Source organism: Bos indicus x Bos taurus, chromosome X, assembly GCF_003369695.1.
Source record: "Bos indicus x Bos taurus breed Angus x Brahman F1 hybrid chromosome X, Bos_hybrid_MaternalHap_v2.0, whole genome shotgun sequence".
Lineage (NCBI taxonomy): Eukaryota > Metazoa > Chordata > Mammalia > Artiodactyla > Bovidae > Bos > Bos indicus x Bos taurus.
The window spans coordinates 50,999,902-51,024,484 of record NC_040105.1 but is presented as its reverse complement, the minus strand read 5'-3'; the positions used below and the strand labels follow the sequence as shown (position 1 = coordinate 51,024,484).

Here is a 24,583-nt window from a genome sequence, read left to right as displayed (position 1 = left end):
CCACGCAGAGATAGGCACTAGTACAGAAACACATACACACAGTCTACATACAGAGAGACCCACATACAGAAACAACTGGAAAAGGCTCAAGGGTTCAGACAGAGCCAAGGTGACACAAAACAAGAATAAAGGAACACTTAACATATACAGACCTAGAGACACACACAGACACACATGGGTATATAATATACACATGGAAATACATAATAACAAGAATATTAAGATATACACAAAACAGACCCATGGAGACAAAAACAGTTAGGCAGCCAGGCACATGTGCCCTCATGTGCATACATACACACACACACACACAACAGCCATAAGGGAGCACAGACAGCCTATCTCTCTTCTAGTTTCTTGATTACTGTGAGGGCCTAACCAACTCCTCCCAGCGTCTCTGGACCTGAGGCCAGAGAAGGCTGGGAGTGGTAGCTCCACCCCCAGGGAGGGGCTGGGGACTTAAGAGGACAGGAAGGGAAGGGAGTGGAGCTGCAGCTGGGAGCACTGGGGGCAGTAATTACCCGGTGCTGGGGCTGCCACGCTGGCTGGGATTTCCCTCCCCTTGAGGACAAAGCCACTGGGGAATGGCCCCTCTGACCCCTGCTGTGTGTGACCCCAGAGCCCCCAACACTTACCCATCCCTCCTCCCCACTTCCCCGAGACCCAGTCAAAATTGAGATTTCGTGACACAGAGAAATCATGAGGGGAAAAAGACAGAGAGAGACCGGGACAAAGACAGGAAAACTACAGAGACCCAGAAATTCGGACAGCTAGAGAGGGAGTCAGGAAAAAAGGGGTGGGGCGAGTCAGAAGAGAGACAGTGACACTGAGAGATGCAGGCCCAGAGAGGCAAAGGGGACAAAAAGGGCAGACCAGGGCCACTTGTTGAACATGGCTACAATGTGCTCTACTTGTGGCATTTAATCCTAACCACCCTAGGAGGTGAGGATGCTAACTCCATTTTGTATATGAGAAAACTGACGTTCAGAGGGGTGAGGTGATTTGCTCAGGATCACATGAAAGTAGAAAGTGGCAGAGCTGGGGAGGGGGCTCTCACCACTGCCTGCCCCTGCCAGGGACATGGGAGAAAGGGGTTCTCCGGAGACAGAAGCTGTCTGGAGACTCAAAGTCCTGAACTCCCAAAGAGATGCAGTGTGAAAGAGCCCAGCACCTTCCCTGCCCCCCTCCCCTGTGTCCCCGGTGGGGGAGGGGGCCGTGGCTACACCTGGAACGCATTAGGCAGGGAGGCCCAGTCTAGGCCAGCAGGGAAACTGCAGAAGGGGGAGCAGGGAAGGTGAAGGTGAAGTTGAAGGCAGCAGCGTGGGAGGTGGCAAGGGCCTAGAAGGCCCAGGCAGAAGAGCTTCTGTGCCAGCTTGAGCTTCTTGGGGCTGTGCTGCCAGTCCCGCCCTTCCCGCTTTCTTCAGGAGCCCTCCCTCCCTGACTTAACCCCTTCTCAGTGGAAGTGCCTCTGAGGGCTGAAAGCTGCCAGCAACAGCAATGGGAAAAGCCTTCAGTTCCCTCTTTGGGCCTCAGCCACACACCTGTGCCCCTCACCCTCCCGTCCTTAGTCTGGGGCCCAGATGGACACAGTTGACACTGACTGGGCACTGCCACACAGATGCCCCTTTTCCAGGCTCCTCACACTCAGTGCATTCTAAACCCCAGCTCTACCCCAGCTCCTAGTGGCTCCTCCTCCTGCTTCCCCACCCCAGGAACTGCACCTCCAGCCACCCAGTTCCCAAAGCCAGAGATTTGGCTTTCTTGGAGACTCCTCCTGCTCCTTCAACTCACTTGAGTCCAGCCAGACCCCAAGTCCTGTAGACTCAACTTCTTTGGAGGGCAGGAATCCATAGGCTATTTTTCCCAGTCCAGCCTCCTAATCGGTTTCCCTCCCATCCTCAGGGTCCTCCTGAGGTATTCTCCACACCACAACCAGCTTATGAAAACACAATCCCCTTCAATTTTTGCAGCCTGGTGGTGGGCTCCCATTGCCTCTGGAGTGAACTCCAAAACTGAGTGCAGGGACAAGTAAGGCCCAGCTAGAGAATACTTCCCCACCCCCACCCTCCAGGCACAAAGGCCTCTTGTCTGTTCCTCGAAAGTGCTCTCCTCTGCCTGGGGCTTTGGCACATGTCATTCTCGTGGGCCTGAACAGCTTTTCTGCTTCTCCTTACCTCTGGACTCCTATTTATCCTTCAGATCTCAGCTCAAGTGTCCTCTCTTTTACCTGCCTGCCCCCTCCTCATCTGTTCCTGCAGCATCTGTGCTTGGAATTACCTGTCATGTCTTCCCTGCTAGAAAGGAGCTCCACGAGGACAGGGACTGAGCCTGCCTTGTTGTCCAGCCAGCAACTCAGAGGGCCAAGCAAAAAGTAGGTACTCAATAAACATTTGTTAAATAAAGAAATGTCCTCCTCCCTCCTCTCTTTCACTCTGCTTTATCTGCTTACCAAGAACTTATTGATGCCCTATTATATACCAGACAAATGTGATGAACAGGTCCTCCTTGTTACATATGGGGAAATGAAGGCGTTGTGGTGGGAAGGGAAGCCTGAGGGCACAGTGAATTAGGAGTGCTGAGTTCCTTCTGCTGCTAGCCTCATCCCTGTCTCCAGTCCTCTGTGTTGTGGTATCTTTTGGAGACGTCATGCCTTCCAGGTCCAAGGAACTGGGTATTGGACCCTGGAGAGGCTGGACTCACTATTCCAGGGAAGACTGCTCTCTACAGTTGAGGGCAGTTAACTCTTCCAGGCTGGGCATCAGGAGACTACACTTCCTGTCCTCTTTCCAGACAGGTCCTAGCCACACCCAGACAGTGTCTGGCCAGCTCCACATCTGCCTAAGGCATTTAGCTAACTGGCCTCCAGAAAGCCATGGCTGGCATCTGTCTGGGGCACTGTTAGCTACCACTCACCCTTGAAGGACCAAGTAGCCCCAGCCAGGCCGTCCCCTAGAGGCAGAGGAACCTGAAAGGGTGGAGGAATGGGGGCGCCAACCATCTGCAACTGGAGACTTCAATTCTTTTAGTCCTTTTTGTAGCTACCTTTGTTGTATTTGTTTGGGAGGTCCCAGGTGACTAGGAACTAAATCTGGGTCCTTTCTCAGACACTCCTCTGGAATCTCAAACTGCTGATCTCCAAAAACCACCAGCAGAGCCCACTGCCCCCTCCTTTCAGGAGTCCTCTCTTCTTTCCATGAGCAACCTTCCTCTAAGGCCTCTCAGGATGCCCTCAGCAGGGAAAACATGGAGGGAGTCACAGGAATTTACTAATGTTTGGTTTGCTTTTCAGGAATACTCCCTTCATTCTGTGCAACAGCCAATACCCTGGGTATATGTGAAATGGATCTCAGCTTTATGCAAATATACTTTAAAAACTGCTCCTCCCCCTATCCCAAATGGCATTTCTAAGGCAAATTTTGGGCAAGTAATGAATGATTCACCAGAAGGTGACTCTGCTGACCTCACTATCTATGTCTTCAAGGATGGGACTGGCCCCCAGAACCATGTACACTCTCCCCATGAGCTGCTGTGTGGCTGGTGGTACTCATTGGTGGTGGAAAAATGCCCAAACATCTCTGGCCTAGAACTCTCTTCAGAGCTTTCCAACCCTACATCCAAATGCCTGTTGGCCACATCCACCCAGGTGTCCCTCCAGGACTCTCAAATGCAACAGGTTTCAAATGTACCTCAGTATCTTCCCTCAAACCTGCCCCTTCTCTTGCAAGTAGGTGGCCCCACCACTATCTACCAGGTCACTGTAGTTGATTTCAGAAAACAACTCAGAAACATCCTGGACTTTTCTCTCTTCCTCAGCCTCTACATCCAAGATCTGTCCATGTTAGCACCAAAATACCTCTCAGATCTTACCTTCTGCACCTGCCATTTCTCTAATCCAAACTATCATCACCTCTTGCTTGGATGACTGCAATCTCTACCTGCCTGTCTCCGACCCCACTCTTGTGGGGTCCTACCATCCACTCTTCCACATACAGCCATGGAGAATTCTTAAACACCCATATCTGAGCACATCAAAATTCCCCTTTGCCATCAGGATAAAGTTCCTTCACCAGCCTTATCTTTCTGCTTCTCCCAATGTCAGCCCCTGTGCCAGGATGCCTCATGTCTCAGTGCCTTTGCTCATACTGAACTTCCTACCTGAACTGCCTCCATGTTCCTCCTAGCTCTGAAAACCTTGCTGACACCCTTCTAGAGCCCTTCCTTTGGGCCAGGCCTTGTGCTGGATGCTGCTGATACCAAGGTTTCCTCTGTCCCAGAGTCCCAGAACTGTAACTGCCTTCCAACTTGAATGGCCAAATGGCAGCCATTCACAAGAGCTGGGCATAAAGGGTAAACTGAGGCTCCCAGTGTCTGTGCTTATATGGGTGAGAGGTTGACTCACTCCCTTTAGCTTAGATCCCATGCCTCCCTTCAGGGTTGGAAGTTATGGTGAGGTGGCCAAAAAAGGGCCCTGGGAAAACAACGTCAGAGTAGAGGCTGATGTGGTATCCTAATGATACTGACTCACTGTAGGATCACAGCTAAACTGCCTCTCAGAGTCTCCATGGTCCCAGCTCAAGAATGGTGCCCATTCTAGGCTATATATCAGAATCACCTGGGGAGTTTTCATAATTGATTCCTGGGTTGCAACCCCAAGATTCTGGAGCTCTGAGGTAGAGTCTGGAAATCACATTTACTTTTTCAAAGTCAACAAGGGATTCTGATTTTCATCTAGTTTAGGAAATCCAGGACCAGATTGTGACAAGGGACCTTTCCAGCTCCAATTCTAACTCTTAGTGTGTCAGATGATGCCCTAGGCTCCAAATCAGGAGAAGCCAGCCCCTCTTGCTGCCTCCCTCAACTCAGTCCTTCCACTACCCAGTTTAACACCAGGCTTTAATGCTTTGCAACCCTTTCAACTGAGCTAAGGTCAAGTCCCAAGCTATCTCCCAACCAGCATCTAGAAAGATATTCCCAAAGCTGAGGAAGAGGGTAGGGTTCTTCCCAAATCTCTATGAACAAACCTATACCTGGGAACTCCTTTCTGACTCTCTCAAAGCACTCTCTTGTATCTCAGAGAGGTTATCTCAGTAACCCAATAAGGCCTCACATTTTATTAACCTGGGAAATGGGCATAAAAACAATCATCCAACCCCTGGATAGGAATCAGGGTAACTAAAAGACAAAGCACTTTGAAGCAATTCAAAGCTTTCCCATGGATAAGATATTAATATATTATTTTAAAAAGCACCCCCCCGCACACATATACCACCAGGATGGACCGCTGGCTCCTAAGGATGGTGATTCTATAAAGGCTTCAGCAGTCTGAGGGAGGAAGCCAGGAGGCACACAGAAATGTTAACATATGGACTAAAAATGTTTCAACCCTTTAATTGAAACTTAAGACTCTCTCTCTCTCTCTCTCTCTCTCACACACACACACACACACACACACACACACACACCCTACAATCACCAACCCTGCCCTCTTTGGGCCAATTATAGGCGAGTCCTGTAGAGAAAGAAGCAAGTCACTTGTGCCTACTCCTGGGTTGGCCAGGCAGTGGGGGAGGAGGGCTCTCACGCCCCATGCTGCTGTGAATCACATGGCTCAGTGCTTGTCTTGCCAGGGCCTGAGTAATTCCTCCGCCTCCACTTCAGAAGGTTTTTCTTTTTTTAAATTTTATTTCATTCTGCACGCTTTGCAACCACTATCTCATAGACTCCTCATGGCATTCTATAAATGAGGAAATTTGAGGCTCAAAGAAGGAAAGTCACTCACCCAGGGTCCTACAGTGAGTTAGTGAGGAATGGTTGAATGAGAGGTCAGGTCCTTCCCTGACACCTTTCTTATTCCCACTTCTCATCTTGAAGTGAAAAAATAGAAAAAGACACCCACCAATGACTAAGGCCTTTTAATACTGTTTGTCAGTCCTAAAAGAAATCAGCCCTGAATATTCATTGGAAGGACTGATGCTGAAGCTCCAATACTTTGGCCACCTAATGCAAACAACTGACTCATTAGAAAAGACCCTGATGCTGGGAAAGATTGAAGGCAGGAGGAGAAGGGGATGAGAGGATGAGATGGTTGGATGGCATCACAGACTCGATGGACAGGAGTTTGCACAAGCTCCAGGAGTTGGTGATGAACAGGGAAGCCTGACATGCTGCAGTCCATGGGGTTGCAAAGAGTTGGACACGACTGAGCAACTGAACTAAACTACTAAGGCAGGGACTTCATTGGGAAAAAAGAGTGTAGGAAATTTGTGCTGCTTTTTGTGGGGAGGAGGGGAGTGATTCATGATGGGTATTGTGATTGTAATTTGGAAGGACTGGTGGAGTGGGAAGAATCACTGCTGTGTATTGATCAGAGGCCAGAGACCAGGGGCCCAGATGCTGCCCAGCTACTGACTCCCATACCAAGAGTATCTGGAGGGCAAGAGTTCAGTTGTCCTTCTCTTAGACAAATAGTTACTGAGCTCCTACTATGTGGCCCCTTTGTATCTGTTTAGGCATTTGTTCAACAAGGATTTATTAAGCATCTATTGTATGCTAGCCACTATGCCAGTTGCTGGGGATCCAATGATGAACAGAACAGATACAATCCCCTTGCCCTCATGGAGCTCACATTCTAGTTGAGGAAGACAGGCAATAAATAAATAGACACATAGAATAAGATAACTGCATATGTACCAAGTGCAAGGATGGAAGTGCACTGGCAACTTCGATGGACACCCACAAGGGCCCCTACCTAAAGTGATCAGGGAAGGTCTCTCAGAGGAGTTGACATTTGAGCTGAGACCTGAAGGGTAAGAAACAAGCCAGGTGGAGAGCTGGGGGAAGAGCTGCCAGGCAGAGGGAAAAGCAGATGCAAAAGCCCTGAGGTGGGAGTGCTTGTGGCATGTTTTGGAATCTGAAAGAAGGTGCTGCAATAAAGTGGGTGAGTAACCTGCTCCACACAGTGTCTGTCAAGGGGAGTTTGGAAAGTCAGCAGGAGCAACATGCAGGCAGGGTGTTAAAGGCCTATTGTTAGCTGATTTATCTCCAGCCCATTTGGAGGGAGCCCCTGAGGTTCCACGACTAGCTCAAGGTCACAAGAGCAGCAAGGGACACAAGTTGCTCATACTTATATGCTTTGCTAATGCTACTTGGTGCTGGTCCACAGTCCCCTAAATCTGAGGAGCCTGGGATGTGGGCCCTGGGAGGTCCCAGAGGCTCAACAGCTCCTTCATTGTTGCCTAGTGGAAGGCACTGTTCTTCCTCCATGGCTCCTGGGCTCAGGTCCACATGGTATGTTCCCAGATAGAGGAGGCCCCGCTGGACTCCTCAGACACTCAGGTCTTTGCAGCATGAAGGCCTCTCCAGGCAGTGGTCAGTGGTCCCAGCTTGACCTAGAGCCACTCCAATCTGCAAATCCAAGTTCAAGCATCCTGACTTCTCACAACCAATCTTGTAGTCCTGCACCTCTCCAGCTCTGCTACAACTGGCTTTTGCACCGCCCCCTCCAACCATCACCACCTTTCTGCTATCTCCCTACCTATCACCACCTCCAGCCCTTCCCTCCAACTTGATCTCCAAGGTCCACCTCTTAAGACCACCTTTCTCTCTCATCAGCACCTTTCACTCCCTCCTTCCCTTGTCCTCCTGCCATACACACTGGCAAAACCCCAACCTTGGATCAATCCACCATCCCTCTTTTTTTTTTCCACTCATACTCCAGAGCTGCTGAATAGTACAGGAGAAAATCACATAAGCAGAAGGCTTGGCATTACTTTCATGGTCTCCAAGCTCAGTTTGGGGAAGCAGAAAGACCATAGACTTTGGACTCAAACAGATCTGTTTTGGAATCCTGTCTCCATACTAGCTGTGTGACCTTGGACAGGTTACTAAACTTCTCTGAGCCTCAGTTTCCTCACCTACAAAATGGGGCTAATGATATCCACTTCACAGGAGGCTCCTGAAGATGAAATAAAAACCCATGTAAAGCATCCAGCCCGGTGCCTGGCACAACGTAGGTGCTTGGCAAATGGGAGACTCCTTTTCTCCCATTCCCCCAAACAAGCCCCGGTTCCTCCAACCAAATCCCCCTTCCTGCCTTTCAATCCTACCCTTTTTTCTTAGAGTGCTCCCTCTCCCATTAGCCTCAGCAGATAGAAGAGAAGGGGGTCGCAATGGTTGAAAGGGCACAGCGGACAGAGAGGAGGCGGGAGTTGAGGGTGGGGGTGGGACTGGGGTTGAAAGAATTAGAAGGCCGAGGAGCGAGGGAAGGGGTTGGAGGTTGAGAAGAGTCGAAGGGCTGTGGTGAGCGAGCCGGCCCTGAGAACAAGAACCCGCTCCCAGGCCCACGGCTGGGGCTCCCTTTCTCTCTCAATCACTCACCAGGCCGGGGCTGCGAGCCCTCCAGGTGGTAGGAGAAGCGTAGGGCCCGGTGGTGCTGTGGACTGGGGCCGCAGGGCAAGACCCGGGGGCCTGGAGCGACGCCCAGGCTGGTGTCCGAGGGTCCGGCAAACTGGGGATCCAAGAGGCTGCCGAGAGCCGAGCCTGAGCCCCTGGGCACCGGCAGTCCGGGTTCCGAGGCTCCAGGGTCCGAGTCAGCATAGGCCGGTGACGCGGCGCCGGGGGAGTTCGCGGTTGGGTGTTCGGGCTCTGAAGGCCCGGCGCCCCCCGGGGCTCGGTGGCCGTGCATGGTCCGGGCCTGGGCGCGGGGCCCGGGCTCCCCGCTTGGCTCCAGCTCCTGGGGCGGAGGCACGGGCGGAGGAGGCCCGGCGCCCGGCGGAGCAGCGGCCTCAGGCTCGGGGGGCGGGGCTGCGGGCTCAGCCCCACTGCGGAGACTCTAGCCCCCAGCCCGGGCCCGGGCCAGCAGCCGTGGCAGCGGTGGCAGTACCAGCAGTAGCCGCGGCCACCGCCGCGGCGGTGCCAGGCATCGCCGGCCCCGGCCCCGCGCAGGGAGTGGGTTCGGCGGGGCCGGGGGCCCTCTGGGGAGCGCTGTCTATGCGGCAGCGGCTGAGTGAGGGTCGGGGGGTAGCGCTCGGCGTGGGCTCTCTCGCGAGCAGTGAGCCACTTCCGTGGCCCAGGGGCGAGTGGCCGGTCTGTTCCGAGTTCAGGGTCTCTTCTCTCTCCCCAAATGGGAATCGATCTAGGCTCTCTTGGCTGGTCGGAAAGGGTTCTTCCTCCCGCCGCAGCGGAGGCTAGGGGGCGGAGGGGAGGAAAGGAGAGGGAAGGGGAGGGAGGGAGGAGAGGATGGCGGTGGCGGGGGGGCGCGCCTGTGTGCCGCGCGCTCGGGCTGCGGGGCTCTCCCTCAGCCAATGTCTCCAGACGATGCTCCAGCAGCGGGGGCAGGGAAACAGTCTAGGCCCGGCTCCACCGTCCTCCCCAGCCTCGGCCTGGGTCTCTGCGGTGGCGGGCGGGAAGGAGCCTGGAGAAGGGGGGTGGAGAGGCGGGAGTCGTCGCTGAAGCAGCCACAGCCACAGCGGCGCTGGGACCCAGTTGCCTCGGTCCCGCCCCCTTGCTCATGATTTGAGCATGGCCACGCCCCCTAACTAGGGCCGGCCTCTATTCTCGCTACGACCGCCCTCTAGGCCCTCCTCCTTAAAAATTCCGGCTCAGCCTGCCGTTCGCATCACCCCCTGGTACAGCATAGGCAATTCAATGGGCTCAACCGTCCCAAATCTGCCTTTCTGTCCCATCTTGGGTCTGTCTCTCTCTGCTCATCCTCAGTCTCTTTTCTATCAACCTTTCCAAATGTTCCAGTTTCTCTAGAGCTTGGCTCATAGGGGACTTGCCTTTCATACTCTTCACTCAGCTCAGATCAGACCTCGTGGTCATTTTGCCACCTTTGACCAATAGCCTCAATTCCCAGGATTGTCGCATCTGCCTGGCAACGTCCCAACCTCGAATCTGCCCAACTGTCCATCTTTTCTATGCCTGTGCCCAGGCAACTAAACACTGCGGGAGAAAACTGTTCAACCTCACAGATTTGTGCCACTATAAACTCATGGTTCCCAGCTTCTACCAGGTCTTCCGTTCTGATCCACAACCCTTCTGTGCCTTCCCGACAGCCCCCTCTCCCATGCTCCACAACAGCCATTTCTAACGTCCCTTCTCCTCAATCCCCCTTCTTCATCTAATCCTTGACCCTCAGCAGATGACCCCACCTCCTACTTCATAAAGTAAACAGAAGTCACCAAAAAAGGAAGTTCTGGACTTTTTGCTACCAAACCTACAGAGTCTGTCCTTTGCTCCTTCCTATTAGCATTTAAACATACTGAGGTCTCTTCCTTCTAAAAATAATTACCAAAACATCTTCCTCTCCAATCACCTCCCTCTCTTCTCTCTATAAATGTCTCAAAAGAGTCACCTGCACTTAACTGTCTTAATTTTCCCACTTCCCACTTATTTTAAAACCCACTCCAATCTGCCTCTATTTGCCTGATACTGCTCTCTTATGAAGGTCTACCATGGCCCATGTCACTAAATCCAATAGAATCTTTTCAGAGGTTATCCTTTTTTTTTTCTACTTGACTTCTTGGCAGCATTTGGCACTAGTGAACATTCCCTCCTTAAACCACTTCCGTGGCACCATACTCTTGTTTTCTCCTACTTCCTTGGTAACTCCTTTTTACTTACCAGTCTCCTTGTCCGACTGTTAAAGCTGGTGCTCTTTAGAGTGTTCCCTGAGCTCTCTTCTCTCTCTCTGCTCTTTTCTACAATTATTAGTCATTCCCATAGTTTCAACTATCATTTATTTGCTGATGACCCCCAAATTAATACCTCAAGTTCAGATATTTCTTCTGACCTATGAATTCAATAGGTTAATAAACAGCTCTACCTGAATACCCTGGAGACACCTAAAGCTTCAGCTTCTCTCCAACTCATGGCATCCTCCCTGCAGCCTTTTTGTCCATCTTTGACCTTACCTTAGTGAATGACTCTAGTTAAGACAGAAACCTGAGCTATACCCTGACTCTTTTCTCTCCTCCACCCCCAATGCAATCACCAAGTCCTGTCATTGTTATCTCCTGAATATCTCCCCAATTTATGTAGTCTCTTCATTTCTGCTGCCACTACTCTAATTTAAGCCAGCACTATTTCTAACCTGAATACTGTCATAGCTTGTTTCATTCTTGTTCCCTGGCATCTAGTCTCTTCACTGTAGGCAATGTGACTTTTGAAAAGGTAAACCAAATCATATTACTCTCATGTTTAGAACCCTTTAGTGAGTCCCTCCCAGCTCAAAAGGAAAGCTGCCTTCCTCAACAGGCAAAATTAAACTGGGCCCTTCATGATCTGACTCCCATTAGCCTTTCCAGACTCCATGCTTGAGTCAAAGCTGAAATTCTTAGACTGCTCCTTAGTCTGACTAGCTTTGAAGGCTTTGCATATGCTAAATCTGCAAGAAATTTTCTCCACATCTCCCCAATTCCATCTGTTCTTCAGATCTCTGCTCATTTGATGAATGCCTTTTGGGCACACACTTAGGGCCAGGCACACTGTGAGGCACTATTTATGTAGTGGTGAATTAGACAGATATAAACAAGATCATGGTGAACAAACTTGGCCCTCAGAATTTCAGTCTGGTGCTGGAGAGGACTTGAAGTAAACAAATACATAATTACAACTTACAAACACACAAAATTACGAATTTTGATAAGGCTATAAAGAGCCAGGACAGGGTGATAGGAAAGAGAATATGGGGGCAATTTAGCCTCAGAGTCAGGCAGATTGTGATATTTAAGCTGAGTGAAGTGGGAGTTAGCTTATGAAGAGTGGAGGCAAAAGTGTCCTAGGCAGAGGCCATGGCAAGTAAGAAGGCCCTGGGAAGAAAGGGAAATGATATACTCAGGGAATGTAGGAAGACCAGTGTGGCTGGAGCATAGAGAGCTGAGGGCAAGAGGATGGGATGTGAGGTTGAAGAAGTAGGCTGGCAGAAACCAGCTTATGTTGAGCTTTATAGGCCATGGTAAGAAGAACAGATCTTATTCTGTGAGCAATAAAAAGGTACTGAAGCAGTGCTTTTAAATGTGGGTCAAACTGAAGAAGGTATTGAAATCAATTTGATAAAAGAAAATATCAAAATGTATTATAGGATCATGTAGGAAGGGTAAGCATGTCTCATGAAACTTTTGTTTCAATTTGTATCATTTATAATCGTGGTGAAATAATATCTCTTTTGTAGATACTTCACACACCGCAAATGCTGAAATACACTACATTGAAGGTTTTTAAGCTTGGGGTTTACATGGTATAGTTAATATTTAAAAAGATTACTTTGGCTGCTGTGAATTGAATTGGAGATAGACAAGATTAGGAGTCTACTGCAATCAGAGATGATGGTGAGTGCGACTAAGGTGGTAGACTGTGAGATGAAGAGAGGTAGATAGATTTGAAAGATACTTAGAATTGAAAGGGCTTGGTGTGGTGGCTTGGGGGTGGGAGGGAGAGGTAGGAATCAAGGATGCCTCCCAGGGATCTAGTGATGTGAAGCCAGGTCATTCATTGAGATGAGGAAGATGGAAAGAGGAACAGGTTTTCAGGGGACGATCAAGAGTTCAGTTTTACCTGCCCTTGAGATAGCCAAATGAAGAAGTCAGGCAGATAGTGGTATATAGTGTATAGAGGAGAAGTATGGTTTCAGATATAAATGAGAGTTGGCAGTATAGAGATAGTATTAAGAACCATGAGAGAAGTCAGTCTGGGACAGAACAAAGAGAAAGGAAGAGGACTCATGACCAAGCTCTGAGGAATTTCAACTTTAGAGGTCTGATGAAGTAGGAGGTGGCAAAGAGACTGAAAACAGGTAAACAGGGACATAACTAGGGCTAGGAAAACCAGAATGGATAAAGAATGGATACACCATTGGTGGGAGTGTAAACTGATACAATCTCTCTAGAAAATGTTGGGCATTTTCTAGTAAAGCTGAATGATGCACAAACTCTAGGACCAGCACTTTTAGGTGTCTATCCCAGAGCAGTAGTTCCCATAGTGTGGTCTGGGGATCCTGAGGGCAGGGATGGGGAGTGGGGGTGCCAAAACCATAACTCTAGAAAGGTGTTATTTGCTTCTTTACTGTCATTCTCTCAAGCATGGAGTTTTCCAGAGGCAAACATGTGAATGTGATATATCATAACAGATTGAATGCAGAAGCAGATATGAGAATCCAGCTGTCTTCTACTAAGCCATACAGTAAAGAGATTTGCAAAAATGTAAAACAATGCCACTCTTCTCACTACATTCTTTCTGGTTTGGAAAATATAGTTATTTTTCATAAAAATGTTACTTTTGTTAAACGTAATGGGCTTATTTAAAATTAATATATTTACATTTTCTCAGTTTTAATTTCTAATACAGCAAGTATCAATTGGTATAAGCCAATACATCAAAGCTCTTTGGGGTATGCAATAATTTTTAAGAATGTAAAGGAAGTCTTGAGACCAGAAAGTTTGAGAATTTCTCCCCTAGAGAAGTCCTTGCACGTGTGTACTGGGAGACACTACAAGTGTTCACCAAAGCCTGTTTGACAACATGAAGCAGAAACAAGAGCATAATAAGATTAATAAATTGAGACACGTTTATACAATGGAATACCACAATGAAATAAATGAATGAACTCCAGTTACATGTATCAACATGGATGAAACTCAGGAAACCTAATACTCATTCCAAAAAGTTATGGAAGAATATGTTTCTATAAATTTGAACAACATGCAAAATTATACAATATATGGATGCAGTCATATGTTGTAAAACCATACGGAAAAGCAAGGCATGAAAAATGACAGTGGTTGTCTCAGGGAGGGGAAGGAGATGTGATTGGGGAGGGCTACACGGTGGGTTTTGTCATTCAGAAATGATTTTTTAAAATAAGTTTATGTATTTATTTTTGGCTATGCTGGGTCTTTGTTGCTGTTCGGGATTTTCTCTAGTTGTGGTGAGTGGGGACTACTCTTTATTGCAGTGTGCAGGCTTCTCATTGTGGTGGCTTCTCATTGCAGAGCACAGGCTCTAGGGCATGAGGGCTTCAGTAGTAACGGCACGTGGGCTCAGTAGTTGTGGTTCCTGGGCTCTAGAGCACAGGCTCAATAGCTGTGATGCACAGGCTTAGTTGCTCAACGGCATGTGGGATCTTCCTGGACCAGGAATTGAACCTGTGACTCCTTCTTTTGCAGGCAGATTCTTTACTGCTGAGCTACCAGGGAAGTCCAGAAATGATCTGTTTTTGAAACTGGGTGATGTATACAGGTACATAGGTATTTCTTCTGTAATTTATTCAAACTGTACAGACATGTATATTCTAAAATTTATAATGTATTATCATGAAAAATAAAGTTAAAAAATAGGAATAATTGGATAGAATGCTGGTGGGAGGGTATATTGTTTTAGGACCTTTCCTGAGGTCAGAGGAAATAAAACACTGCCCTCCACTCTGCTGAAGTGGAGCTAGGTGTGTAGGCAATTCCCTTTAGAAACATGGCTATGAATGGGAACAGAGCCCAGAGAGTTCAGGTGATGGTAGGAGGGGCAAAAAATGACTTTTTTTTAAAGACGGGAGATACTAGACTATGCTTGTTTGCTGCTGGGAATGACCCAGAGACCATAGAAAGGGATAGGATGGGAACACAGAAGAGAAAGCAAAGAATGGAAAGGAAAGGGGGGGCTGGGATCTGGGGTACTGGGCCTCAGAGAGGAGGAGAGGTCCTCAGGCCCTTCACTGTAATAGAAAGGAATGAGACAAAAGATGAACACAGATACTGGGAGGTTTAGAGAGTCAGTGGTGGGAAGAGGAGGGTCTTGGAACAATGTCTGATGGCTTTTATCACTGAAGCACGAGATAAGATCAATTTTCTGTAGAGAGACTAGAAATATTAGTCAGTCTTTCTTAATAGCATGGTTGATAGAAATCTGTTTTTCACTATTGATAGTTCAGAAAAGTTTCAGCTTTACAATAATGTACATTTTTAGGACTATGATCAAATGTGGGAAAACCTCTGTTTAATTTCTTTCAAATATGAACTGTAAGATGTCAGGGCATTTCAGTTTTTTTGTAGAGTGAAGAGTACATATCTTCAGTACACTTTGATTTTTCCCTGATTGTTAAGCAGGGCCTTGGAAAAGACCTGTGCAAATAAGGGACCCTGAAGCTTTGTTGACTACCATGTAAACCTCTCTTTGGCCTCTTTGAGGCATTCTCCTCCAGGAAGCATTCTCTGCTTTTCCCTGGCTGCTGTTCTCCCACAGGGCTTTATTCCTTCCACTCACAGGACTTTTCTCAGTCTCTCTGAAGTAGCCAGGTCATCCTTTTTGATAGAGGGAACTCCAGAGGGTAAGGAGTCAGGATACACTTACCTTGGCTCAGCAGTCTTCCATTAGTCTGTGAGTGAGTCTGCACTGGAGTAGTGTGGCATGGTGGACAAACATGCAGACCTTGGAGTCAGGCAGACTGGAATTTGATTTTTTGCACTTTGGGTGCACAGATAGAACAGGGTTCATTCTAGTCCTTTGTTCATGACATACTCTCACCATTGGTTCACATAGGGGACCAATTGGTCCTAGCTCCTCTGTGTGATCCTGGGTAAGTTACTCATCACTCAAAGTCTCAGATTCCCCATCTGTAAACTGGGGATGATAATACTATCTACCACATCAGAGTTGTGAGGATTCGATAACATAATCCATGTAATGCATGCACAGTCCCCAGTACTTAATGTTTAATAAGCACATGATTGGGAGAATATTGTGGGTGGAGAATACATTATTGCATAACAAAGGCCCAGGCCCTGACTTCCTGAGTTCACAGCCTATTGGGCACCACACAGTCTGGTGCCAGCCCTGATATATCCGAGACTTGTGAATGGTAGTTGAATCAAAATTACTTCATCTTGTGTCTCTATTTCCCTTTTATTTTTTACTGTCACCCCAGTTCACCATCACTGTCACCACTTCTCAGAGGTCTCCCATCTGTCTTATGCTGCTTGCTTGCCTTTCCATTTACATCTCTCTGGTGGTTTCTCTTTCCTGTCTCCTATTCTCTTTCCATCTCTCCTCTTCTTGCTCCTGCTCTCACTTTCTCTCTGTTGCCTCTGTTGGGGGTTGACTTGTCTCCATTTTATTCTTATTTAACTTACGGCTCTCCTCTTGGTCTGTCTCTGTCCTCACATACATAATACCACATTACCCTTCCTCATGTATTTCTGAATTTGTGTTCCAAGATTTCAGTCTTTTCTGTTTTTTTTTTTTTTCAAATTTCCTTTGGCTCCTTGGCCTCTTTTCTGTCTGCCCCTGTCTCAATCACACTCTACCTATTTATCTTACCTCTGGCTGTCTCCCAGTTCTCATCTTTCTATTTGTATTGCTGCATCCATCTGTCTCTGTTCCCCACCTATCTTTCTCTATTTCTGTTCTCACCTTTCTGTTCCAATCTCTGTCTTCACCCCTGTCCCCCCAACTCCCCCCAGAACTAACATTTACATTCTCTGTTTCTGTCTCACACACATACCTCTCTGTTGGTCTTATCCTTTTCCCCTCTTTGATACTCTCAGCTATCACCCCTTTTCTACCTCTGTTACCATCTCTCTTGTTGGGTGGCTCTCCTCATGTGCCTGTCTCTTGCCTCCATCTTTCTGTTCCTATGTGTGTTTATCTGTGTGCTATCTTGTCTCCAGTTCCCTGTCTGTCTCTATCTGTCACTGACAAAGTTGAGAGCATGGTCACTGATGTTAGATTGTTTGGACTCCAATCCTAGTTGTGTCCTCACCTGTAAAACAGCAGTACCTACTTCAGTGTTACCAAGAGCATTAAATGAGATAACACATGTAAAGTTTGTAGAACTATGCCTCAGACAAGTGCTCAAAAATATTAGCTCCTAAAATTAAACAAACAAGGACCTATGGTATAGCATAGGGAACTATATTCAATATCCTGTAATAACCTATAATGGAAAAGAGTCTGAAAACACACACATACACACACATATATGTACATATAACTGAATCACTTTGTTGTACACCTGAAACACTGTAAATCAACTTTACTTTCATCAACTTCTTCCTCCTCTTCCTCAATACCATCTCCATTTCTGTCTTTATCTAATCTCAGTCACTCTCCCAGTCACTACCTGGCTGTTATCATCTTTCTGTCCTCATGTTTTATGTAACTGCCTTTCTAACCCCATTCTGTCTGTCTCTGTCCCCCTCTCTCCCACTCCATACATTCCAGTCTCATTTCTGTCAGTCCCTCTTTTTCTACCCTGCCCATTCCATCTGTCTATACACCTCTCTGTCCCCAATCTTGTTTCTTTATCATCATTTATTAGTATCTGTTGCTACCATTCAGGCCCTATTTCTTGGTCTCTGTCTCTTAGCCTCCTGTTCTCATTTCTCTACCTCTTGTTCCCACATCTATTTTTATTTATGTATTTGTTTTAAAAACCTTATTCTGTTTCTTTCTCCTCATTTCCATGTGTCTTCTTCTGGCCTCTCTGGACAATTTAGATCAGAATTGGTCTGGTAGATAACGTGGAGCTATAAAAGGGTTTAGGAGGAAGATGTAGGCCTGGCAAGAGGCGAGTGGCAGGGTGTGGAATTTCATGGCTCTGCCAGATCCTCCTGAAAGACACTGCCTCTGAGGTCAAGGTTAGCATAAACCTCCTTAACTCAGTCTCTTCAGGAAAGACAAAGAATGCTGCAGTTATTGGGAGGACCAGGAAGGGGTATTTTTCTGAGTGAAATTCCATCCGGAAGCTGGAATCCAGAGCATTTCCTGTTGTAATGTTTCTTCCAGACTTGGAGAGTCTGAACTTGCCACGTAGCATGTGCACTGCATGCATATATTTCTACAGTAAAATACAGAGATGCATACATAATCCCCCACCCGCAGGCATGTACAGAGACATAAAGATACACATAGAATGACGAACCCTCACAGTTGCAGATACTCAAACACATGGAAAAACACACAGAATGAATTACCAGCTGGCAGAGATGCAGATGTACACAGGGACATTAGAGACCCATGGAAATACCGCCATCACAGTTCATGGACCCATGCAAACAGATACAGAAAAATAATTACCCAGAAAAAATTTTTTTAAATTACTCATTTTCAGCCTGACATTTTAATATAAACAGAAACAAACCAGAGCATCATGTATAAAAACACACCTTTATAAAAGTGTACATATTCATTATATAATCACAAATATCCAAAGCAACAGAAAATCACATATAGCCATTGCTCTGCTGAAAATGCAGAGGTAGTCAAACTTCCTATGCCCCCAAAAGACAGACATACTTCTCCTCTTGTGCCCCTCTCTTTGTGAAGGCACCGCCAGGTACTAGACAAATAACTGGAAAGATCTAGGTAAAGTTTTTTCCTAGAAAATGTAAAATGATAAAAATGGCATAGAAGGTAGAAAACTTGAAAAGGCCACTAGGCATTAGTGAAATTGAAAGGGTAGGTAAGGATCTCCTCTTCCTCCAAATCCAGGCCCAGATGGATTTACAGGTATAGTGTGCTGGATTCTCAAGAGTTATTTCTCTTCTTACACAAGTTATTCGAGAAAATAGAAAGGAGAGAAAGTTGCCCAACTCATTTTATTTGTCTAGTAAAATCTTGAAATCTTGATTTTAAAACCAGATAAAGACAATAAAAAAACTCCATAGACTCATTTCACTTATGAATATAGATGTACAAGTCTTAAACAAAATATTAGCTTATCTAATTAAACAGAATGTTAAAAAATACATCACAATTCAAGTGGAGTTTAAGAATCCACGAAGAATGCATTCAACCTCAGAAAATCTATCAATGTAATTTACCATGTGAATAGACTAAAGGAGAATAATCATATGATTATCTCAATTAACACATAAAAAGTATGTTACATGCCTACTTATGGTGAAAACTCTTTAAAAGAATACGAATAGAATGTAAATTTCTTAACTTGTGAAGGTTACATACCAAAACCCTACATCATATTGCAAAATATGATGTAAATGGAGAAACTTAAGATGCTTTACCTTGAAGATTAAGAATAATACTAGATACTTACTTTCACCAAGTACTGTTTAACATAGAACTGGAAGTCTTGCTTAATACTATTAAGGGAGAAAAAGAAATGAGAATTGTAAGGATTAGAAGAGATAAAATCAACAGATTCAACTGACATACTATTAGAATTAAAAAGAGTTCAGCAAAATCAACTTACAGGACTTCCCTGGTGGTCCAGTGGTTAAGAAACTGCCTGCCAATGCAGGGGACATGGGTTTGATCCCTGATGTGGGAAGATTCCACATGCCATGGGCAACTAAGCCAGTGCACTATAGCTACTGAGCCTGTGCTCTAGAGCTGGTGCTCCACAAGAGAAGCCACTGCATTGAGAAGACTGCGCCCCACAACTAGAGAATAGCCCCCACTTGCCACAACTACAAAAAAGTCCGCACACAGCAACTTAGCCAAAAATTAAAATAAATCACTTTTTAAAGGTCTTGCTATTTAGACTAAATCAACTTATACAACTCAATAACATTTCTTTACACTAGCAATAGATAATTAGAAGAAAGTAACAAAAGATACCTAAAATTAATCACTAGACTAAAATTAATCACGGTGGACAGTGACTGCAGCCATGAAATGAAAAGATACTTGCTCCTTGGAAGAAAAGCTATGACAAACCTAGACAGCATATTAAAACGCAGAAACATCACTTTGCCGACAAAGGTGCATATAGTCAAAATCTTTCCAGTAGTCATGTATGGATGTGAGAGTTGAACCATCAAGAGGGCTGAGTGCTGAAGAATTGATGCTTTCAAACTCTGGTGCTGGAGAAGACTCTTAAGAGTCCCTTGGACTGCAAGGAAATCAAACCACTTAATCCAAAAGGAAATCAACCCTGAATATTCATTCACTGGAAGGACTGATGCTGAAACTGAAGCTCTAATACTTCGGCCACCTGATGCAAAGAAATGACTCATTGGAAGAGACCCTGATGCTGGGAAAGATTGAGGGCAGGAGGAGAAGGGGGCGACAGAGGATGAAATGGTTGGACAGCATCACCAACTCAATGGACGTGACTTGGAGCAAACTCTGGGAGATAGTGAAGGACAGGGAAGCTTGGTGTGTTGCAGTCCATGGGGTCACAAAGAGTGGGCCATGACTTAGTGACTGAACAACAACAATCACGAGACCAAAATATAAACTTCTCTAAATGTCAGGACAATTGAAAAAAAAATCAAAACAGACTACATAAGTAATATGCTTTTTTAAAATTTGTAATATTTGCAAAAAGTTTGTCAAACAAAAAATAACCTAAATGTCTATTCAGATGAATGGATAAAACAAATGTGCTATGTCCATATGATGGAACACTGCTGCTGCTGTTGCTGCTAAGTCACTTCAGGCGTGTCCGACTCTGTGCGACCCCATAGACGGTAGCCCACCAGGCTCCCCCATCCCTGGGATTCTCCAGGCAAGAATACTGGAGTGGGTTGCCATTTCCTTCTCCAATGCATTAAAGTGAAAAGTGAAAGTGAAGTCACTCAGTCATGTCCGACTCTTAGCAACCCCATGGACTGCAGCCTACCAGGCTCCTCCATCCATGGGATTTTCTAGGCAAGAGTACTGGAGTGGGGTGCCATTGCCTTCTCTGTGATGGAACACTACTCAACGATAAAAAGGAATTAACTATTTATACAGAAATAATATAGATGAATTAAAAATAATTACACTGAGTAAAAGGAGCCAGACAATAAAGAGTACATAGATCATGATTCCATTTATATAAAATTCTAGAAAGCACAAATTAGTCTATAATGAACAGAAGTAAACCTGTGACTGCCTAGAACATGCTTTTAATATACAAAAATATAACTAAAAAGAAAATAAAATAATGTGACAATATTAAAATCAAACATCTTTTGTATCAATATAAATGAATGATCTTACCAGCTGAGCCACAAGGGAAGTCCAAATGATCTTAGCTTACATATTTAAAGGAAAACATTTTTCTATTGGATCACTGAGCAAAATCCAAGTACTATATTCAGGAGAGTCGACTAGAACAAATTGATTCAGAAAGGTTAAAAATACAAGAAGGGCAAAAGTATACCAGTCAAATGCAAATAAAGGAAGCAGAGGTTGCAATATTAATTATCAGACAATTTAGAAACTCAAAATGAAAGGCATTAATTGACTGTCAAGGTCATGAAAAGACAGGAACTGTCCACAGTTTGGAGGAGATATGATGACTAAATGCAATGTGGGATTTTGGTTTGGACCTTGGAACAGAAAAAGGACATGAGTGGACAAACTGGTGAAATCTGAATAAAGTCAGGAGTTTAGTTAATAGCAGTATACAAATGCCAATTTCTTAGTTTTGACAAATGTAGTCATATAAGATATTAACACGAGGGGCAACTAGATGAAGGGTTCTATAAAACTAAAATTATTCTAAAATAAAAAGCTTATTACAAAAACATTAATTGAGACAACAATAAAAATATAAAGTTATGACTATTTTTGTATCAAATAACACAGCAACTTTCACAAAGCTGAAATGTTAAGAAAGACAAGGAGAAATAGATAATAGATTGAAACACTCTAAAAATAGGAGAAATTTAACTCACCCTTTCCATTCTAAGACAGATCAATGAAATAAAATAACATCAACAAAAGCCCAGTAAGAATATAGAAAACATAAACAAAATCAGTATTAGGCCAAGAAGAAAATCTCAGTAAATTCCAAAAGGTAGAACTAATATTGATAAATTTCTTTGGTCACAACTGGATAAAATAAGAAATCAATGTAAAATCTTCCATCTAAATATATAAAACTTCTCTGTCAAACAATTCTTGAGTCAAAGGGCAAACTCAAACCGAAACTGCTGAATTTCTGGACAATAATGATAATGAAAACATTACATACCAGAATCTACGGATGCAGATAAAGCAGCAGTCACAGAAAAGTACACTGCCTCAAGATATATGTATTAAAAACAGGGAAAAAATTAAATGAATAAGCACTCAACTCAGAAAGTCAGTGAAAGAGAAAGAAAATAAGGGGAACAGAAGGAAAGAATTAACAAATAAAAGTTCAAATAAAGGAGTTAGAAAACAGATAACAGTAGAACTCTCCTTCATGGATCACTGCCTTGTTGTGGCAAAGGGGCTTGTGTTAACACAATGAAGCTACGAGCCATGCTATGCATGGCCACCCAAGACAGATGAGTCATAGTGGAGAGTTATGACAAAACGTGGTCCACTGGAGGAGGGAATGGCAAACCACTCTGGTATTCTTGCCACTAGAATCCCATGAACAGTATGAAAAGGCAAAAAGATATGACACTGGAAGATGAGCTCCCCAGGTTGGCATGTGTCCGATATGCTACTGAGGATGAACAGAGGGCAATTACTAATAGCTCCAGAAAGAATGAAGTGGCACTCAGTTGTGGATGTGTCTGGTGGTGAAAGTAAAGTCTGATGCTGTAAAGAATAATACTGAATAGGAACCTGGAATGTTAGGTCCATGAATCAAGGTAAATTGGAAGTGGTCAGACAAAGACAAAGACGGCAAGAGTGAACACTGACATCTTAGGAATCAGTGAACTAAAGTGGATGGGAACGGGTGAATTTAATTCAGATGACCATTATATCTACTACTATGGGTAAGAATCCCTTAGAAGAAATGGAGTAGCCGTCATAGTCAACAAGAGTCCAAAATGCAGTACTTGGGGGCAATCTCAAAAATGACAGAATGATCTTGGTTTGTTTCCAAGGCAAACCATTAAGCATCACAGTAATCCAAGCCTATGCCCCAACCACTAAAGCCAAAAAGGCTGAAGTTGACCACTTTTATGAAGCCCTACAGCACCTACAACTAACACCAAAAAAGATGCCCTTTTCATCACAGGGGATTGGAATGCAAAAGGAGGAAGTCAAGAGATACCCAGAGTAACAGGCAAGTTTGGCCTTGGAGTACAAAATGAAGCAGGGCAAAGGCTAACAGAGTTTTGTCAAGAAAACACGCTGGTCATAGCAAACACCCTTTTCCAAAAACACAAGAGACATCCAACCAACTGTGGAAAATTCTTAGAGACGGGAGTACCAGACCACCTTACCTGTCCCCTGAGAAACCTGTACATGGGTCAAGAAGCAATATTTAGAACCTTATGTAAAACAATGGACTGGTTCAAAATTGGGAAAGGAGTATGACCAGGCTATATATTCTCATGCTATTTATTTAACTTCTGTGCAGAGTACATCGTGTGAAATACTGGGCTGGATGAATCACAAGCTGCAAGATAGCTGGGAAAAATGTCAACAACCTCAGATATTCAGATGATACCACTCTAATGCAGAGAGTGAAGAGGAACTAAAGAGCCTCATGATTAGGATGGAAGAGGGGAATGAAAAAAGCTGGATTAAAACTCAACACTCAAAAATCTGTTGGCATCTGGTGATGCCATCAGGTCCCATCACTTCTTGGCAAATAGAAGGGGAAAAAATGGAAGCAGTGACAGATTTTATTTTCTTGGGCTCCAAAATCACTGCAGACGGTGATTATAGCCATGAAATTAAAAGACACCTGTTCCTTGAAGGAAAGCTATGAGAAACTTAGATGGCATATTAAAAAGCAAAGACTTTGGGACTTCCCTGTTGGTCCCATGGCTAAGACTCCATGCTCCCAGTGCTGGGTTCGATCCCTGGTCAGGGAACTAGATCCCGCATGCCATAAGTAAAGATCCTATGTGACACAACTAAGACCCGGTGCAGCCAAATAAATAAATAAATATATAAAGTAAAGACATCACTTTACCGACAAAGGTCCACATAGTCAAAGCTATGGTTTTTCCAGTAGTCATGTAGTCACGTATGGATGTGGGAGTTTGACCACTGAATGCTGAAGAATTGATGCTTTTGAATTTTGGTGCTGGAGAAGACTCTTGAGAGTTCTGTGGACTGCAAGGAGAACAAACCAGTCAATCCTAAAGGAAATCAATCCTGAATATTCATTGGAAGGACTGATGCTGAAGCTGAAACTCCAATACTTTGGCCACCTGATGCAAAGAACTGACTCACTGGAAAAGACCCTGATGCTGGGAAAGAATGAAGGCAAAAGGAGAAGAGGGCAGCACAGGATGAGATGATTAGATAGCATTACTGACTCAATAGACATGAATTTGAGCAAACTCCGGGACGTAATGAAAGACAGGGAAGCCTGGTGTGCTGCAGTCTATGGGGTTGCAAAGAGCTGAACATGACTTAGCAACTGAACAACAACAGTAGAAGTAATACATAAACAGATGAACTAATTCTGTGAAAAAGAAATATATAAGCCATAAATAATAATCAAGAAAAGAAGAAAGCACAAATACAAACCAGGAAATGAAAAGTTGGACATAACCACAGTACAAAGACATTTTACACATTTTTTAAAGGATTACTCATACAACTCTATTCAAATCATTTTAAAGACTTTGAAGGAATGGAAAACATCCTAGGAAAACATAATTTACCAAAACTCTAAAAAAGCAAAGTTCATATAGACCAATTTCCATTGAAGAAACAGAAAAAGTTATGAAAAGCTACTTTGCTC

The 24,583-nt window shown here is 45.0% G+C and overlaps 1 protein-coding gene and 1 long non-coding RNA gene across 3 annotated transcripts in view; both read right to left on the bottom strand.

Moving 5' to 3' along the window:
- The window catches only part of FGD1 (FYVE, RhoGEF and PH domain containing 1), a 38,290-nt gene extending 28,800 nt beyond the window's left edge, over positions 1-9,490 (bottom strand). Inside the window, exon 1 of one of the 2 annotated variants that reach the window (XM_027533155.1) lies at positions 8,377-9,490. In XM_027533155.1, the coding sequence (XP_027388956.1) occupies positions 8,377-8,683 (307 nt within the window). In that variant the 5' untranslated portion in view covers positions 8,684-9,490. The remainder of the gene's footprint in view (positions 1-8,376) is intronic. The other variant, XM_027533156.1, reaches the window with a different exon arrangement.
- An 8,600-nt stretch (positions 9,491-18,090) lies between these two features.
- Positions 18,091-23,838, bottom strand: LOC113887435. The gene is made up of 2 exons (XR_003509740.1): positions 23,804-23,838; positions 18,091-19,088 (listed from the first exon to the last, which is right to left on the bottom strand). It is a non-coding gene; the product is annotated as an uncharacterized LOC113887435 (long non-coding RNA).
- Between the last annotated feature and the right edge of the window lie 745 nt (positions 23,839-24,583).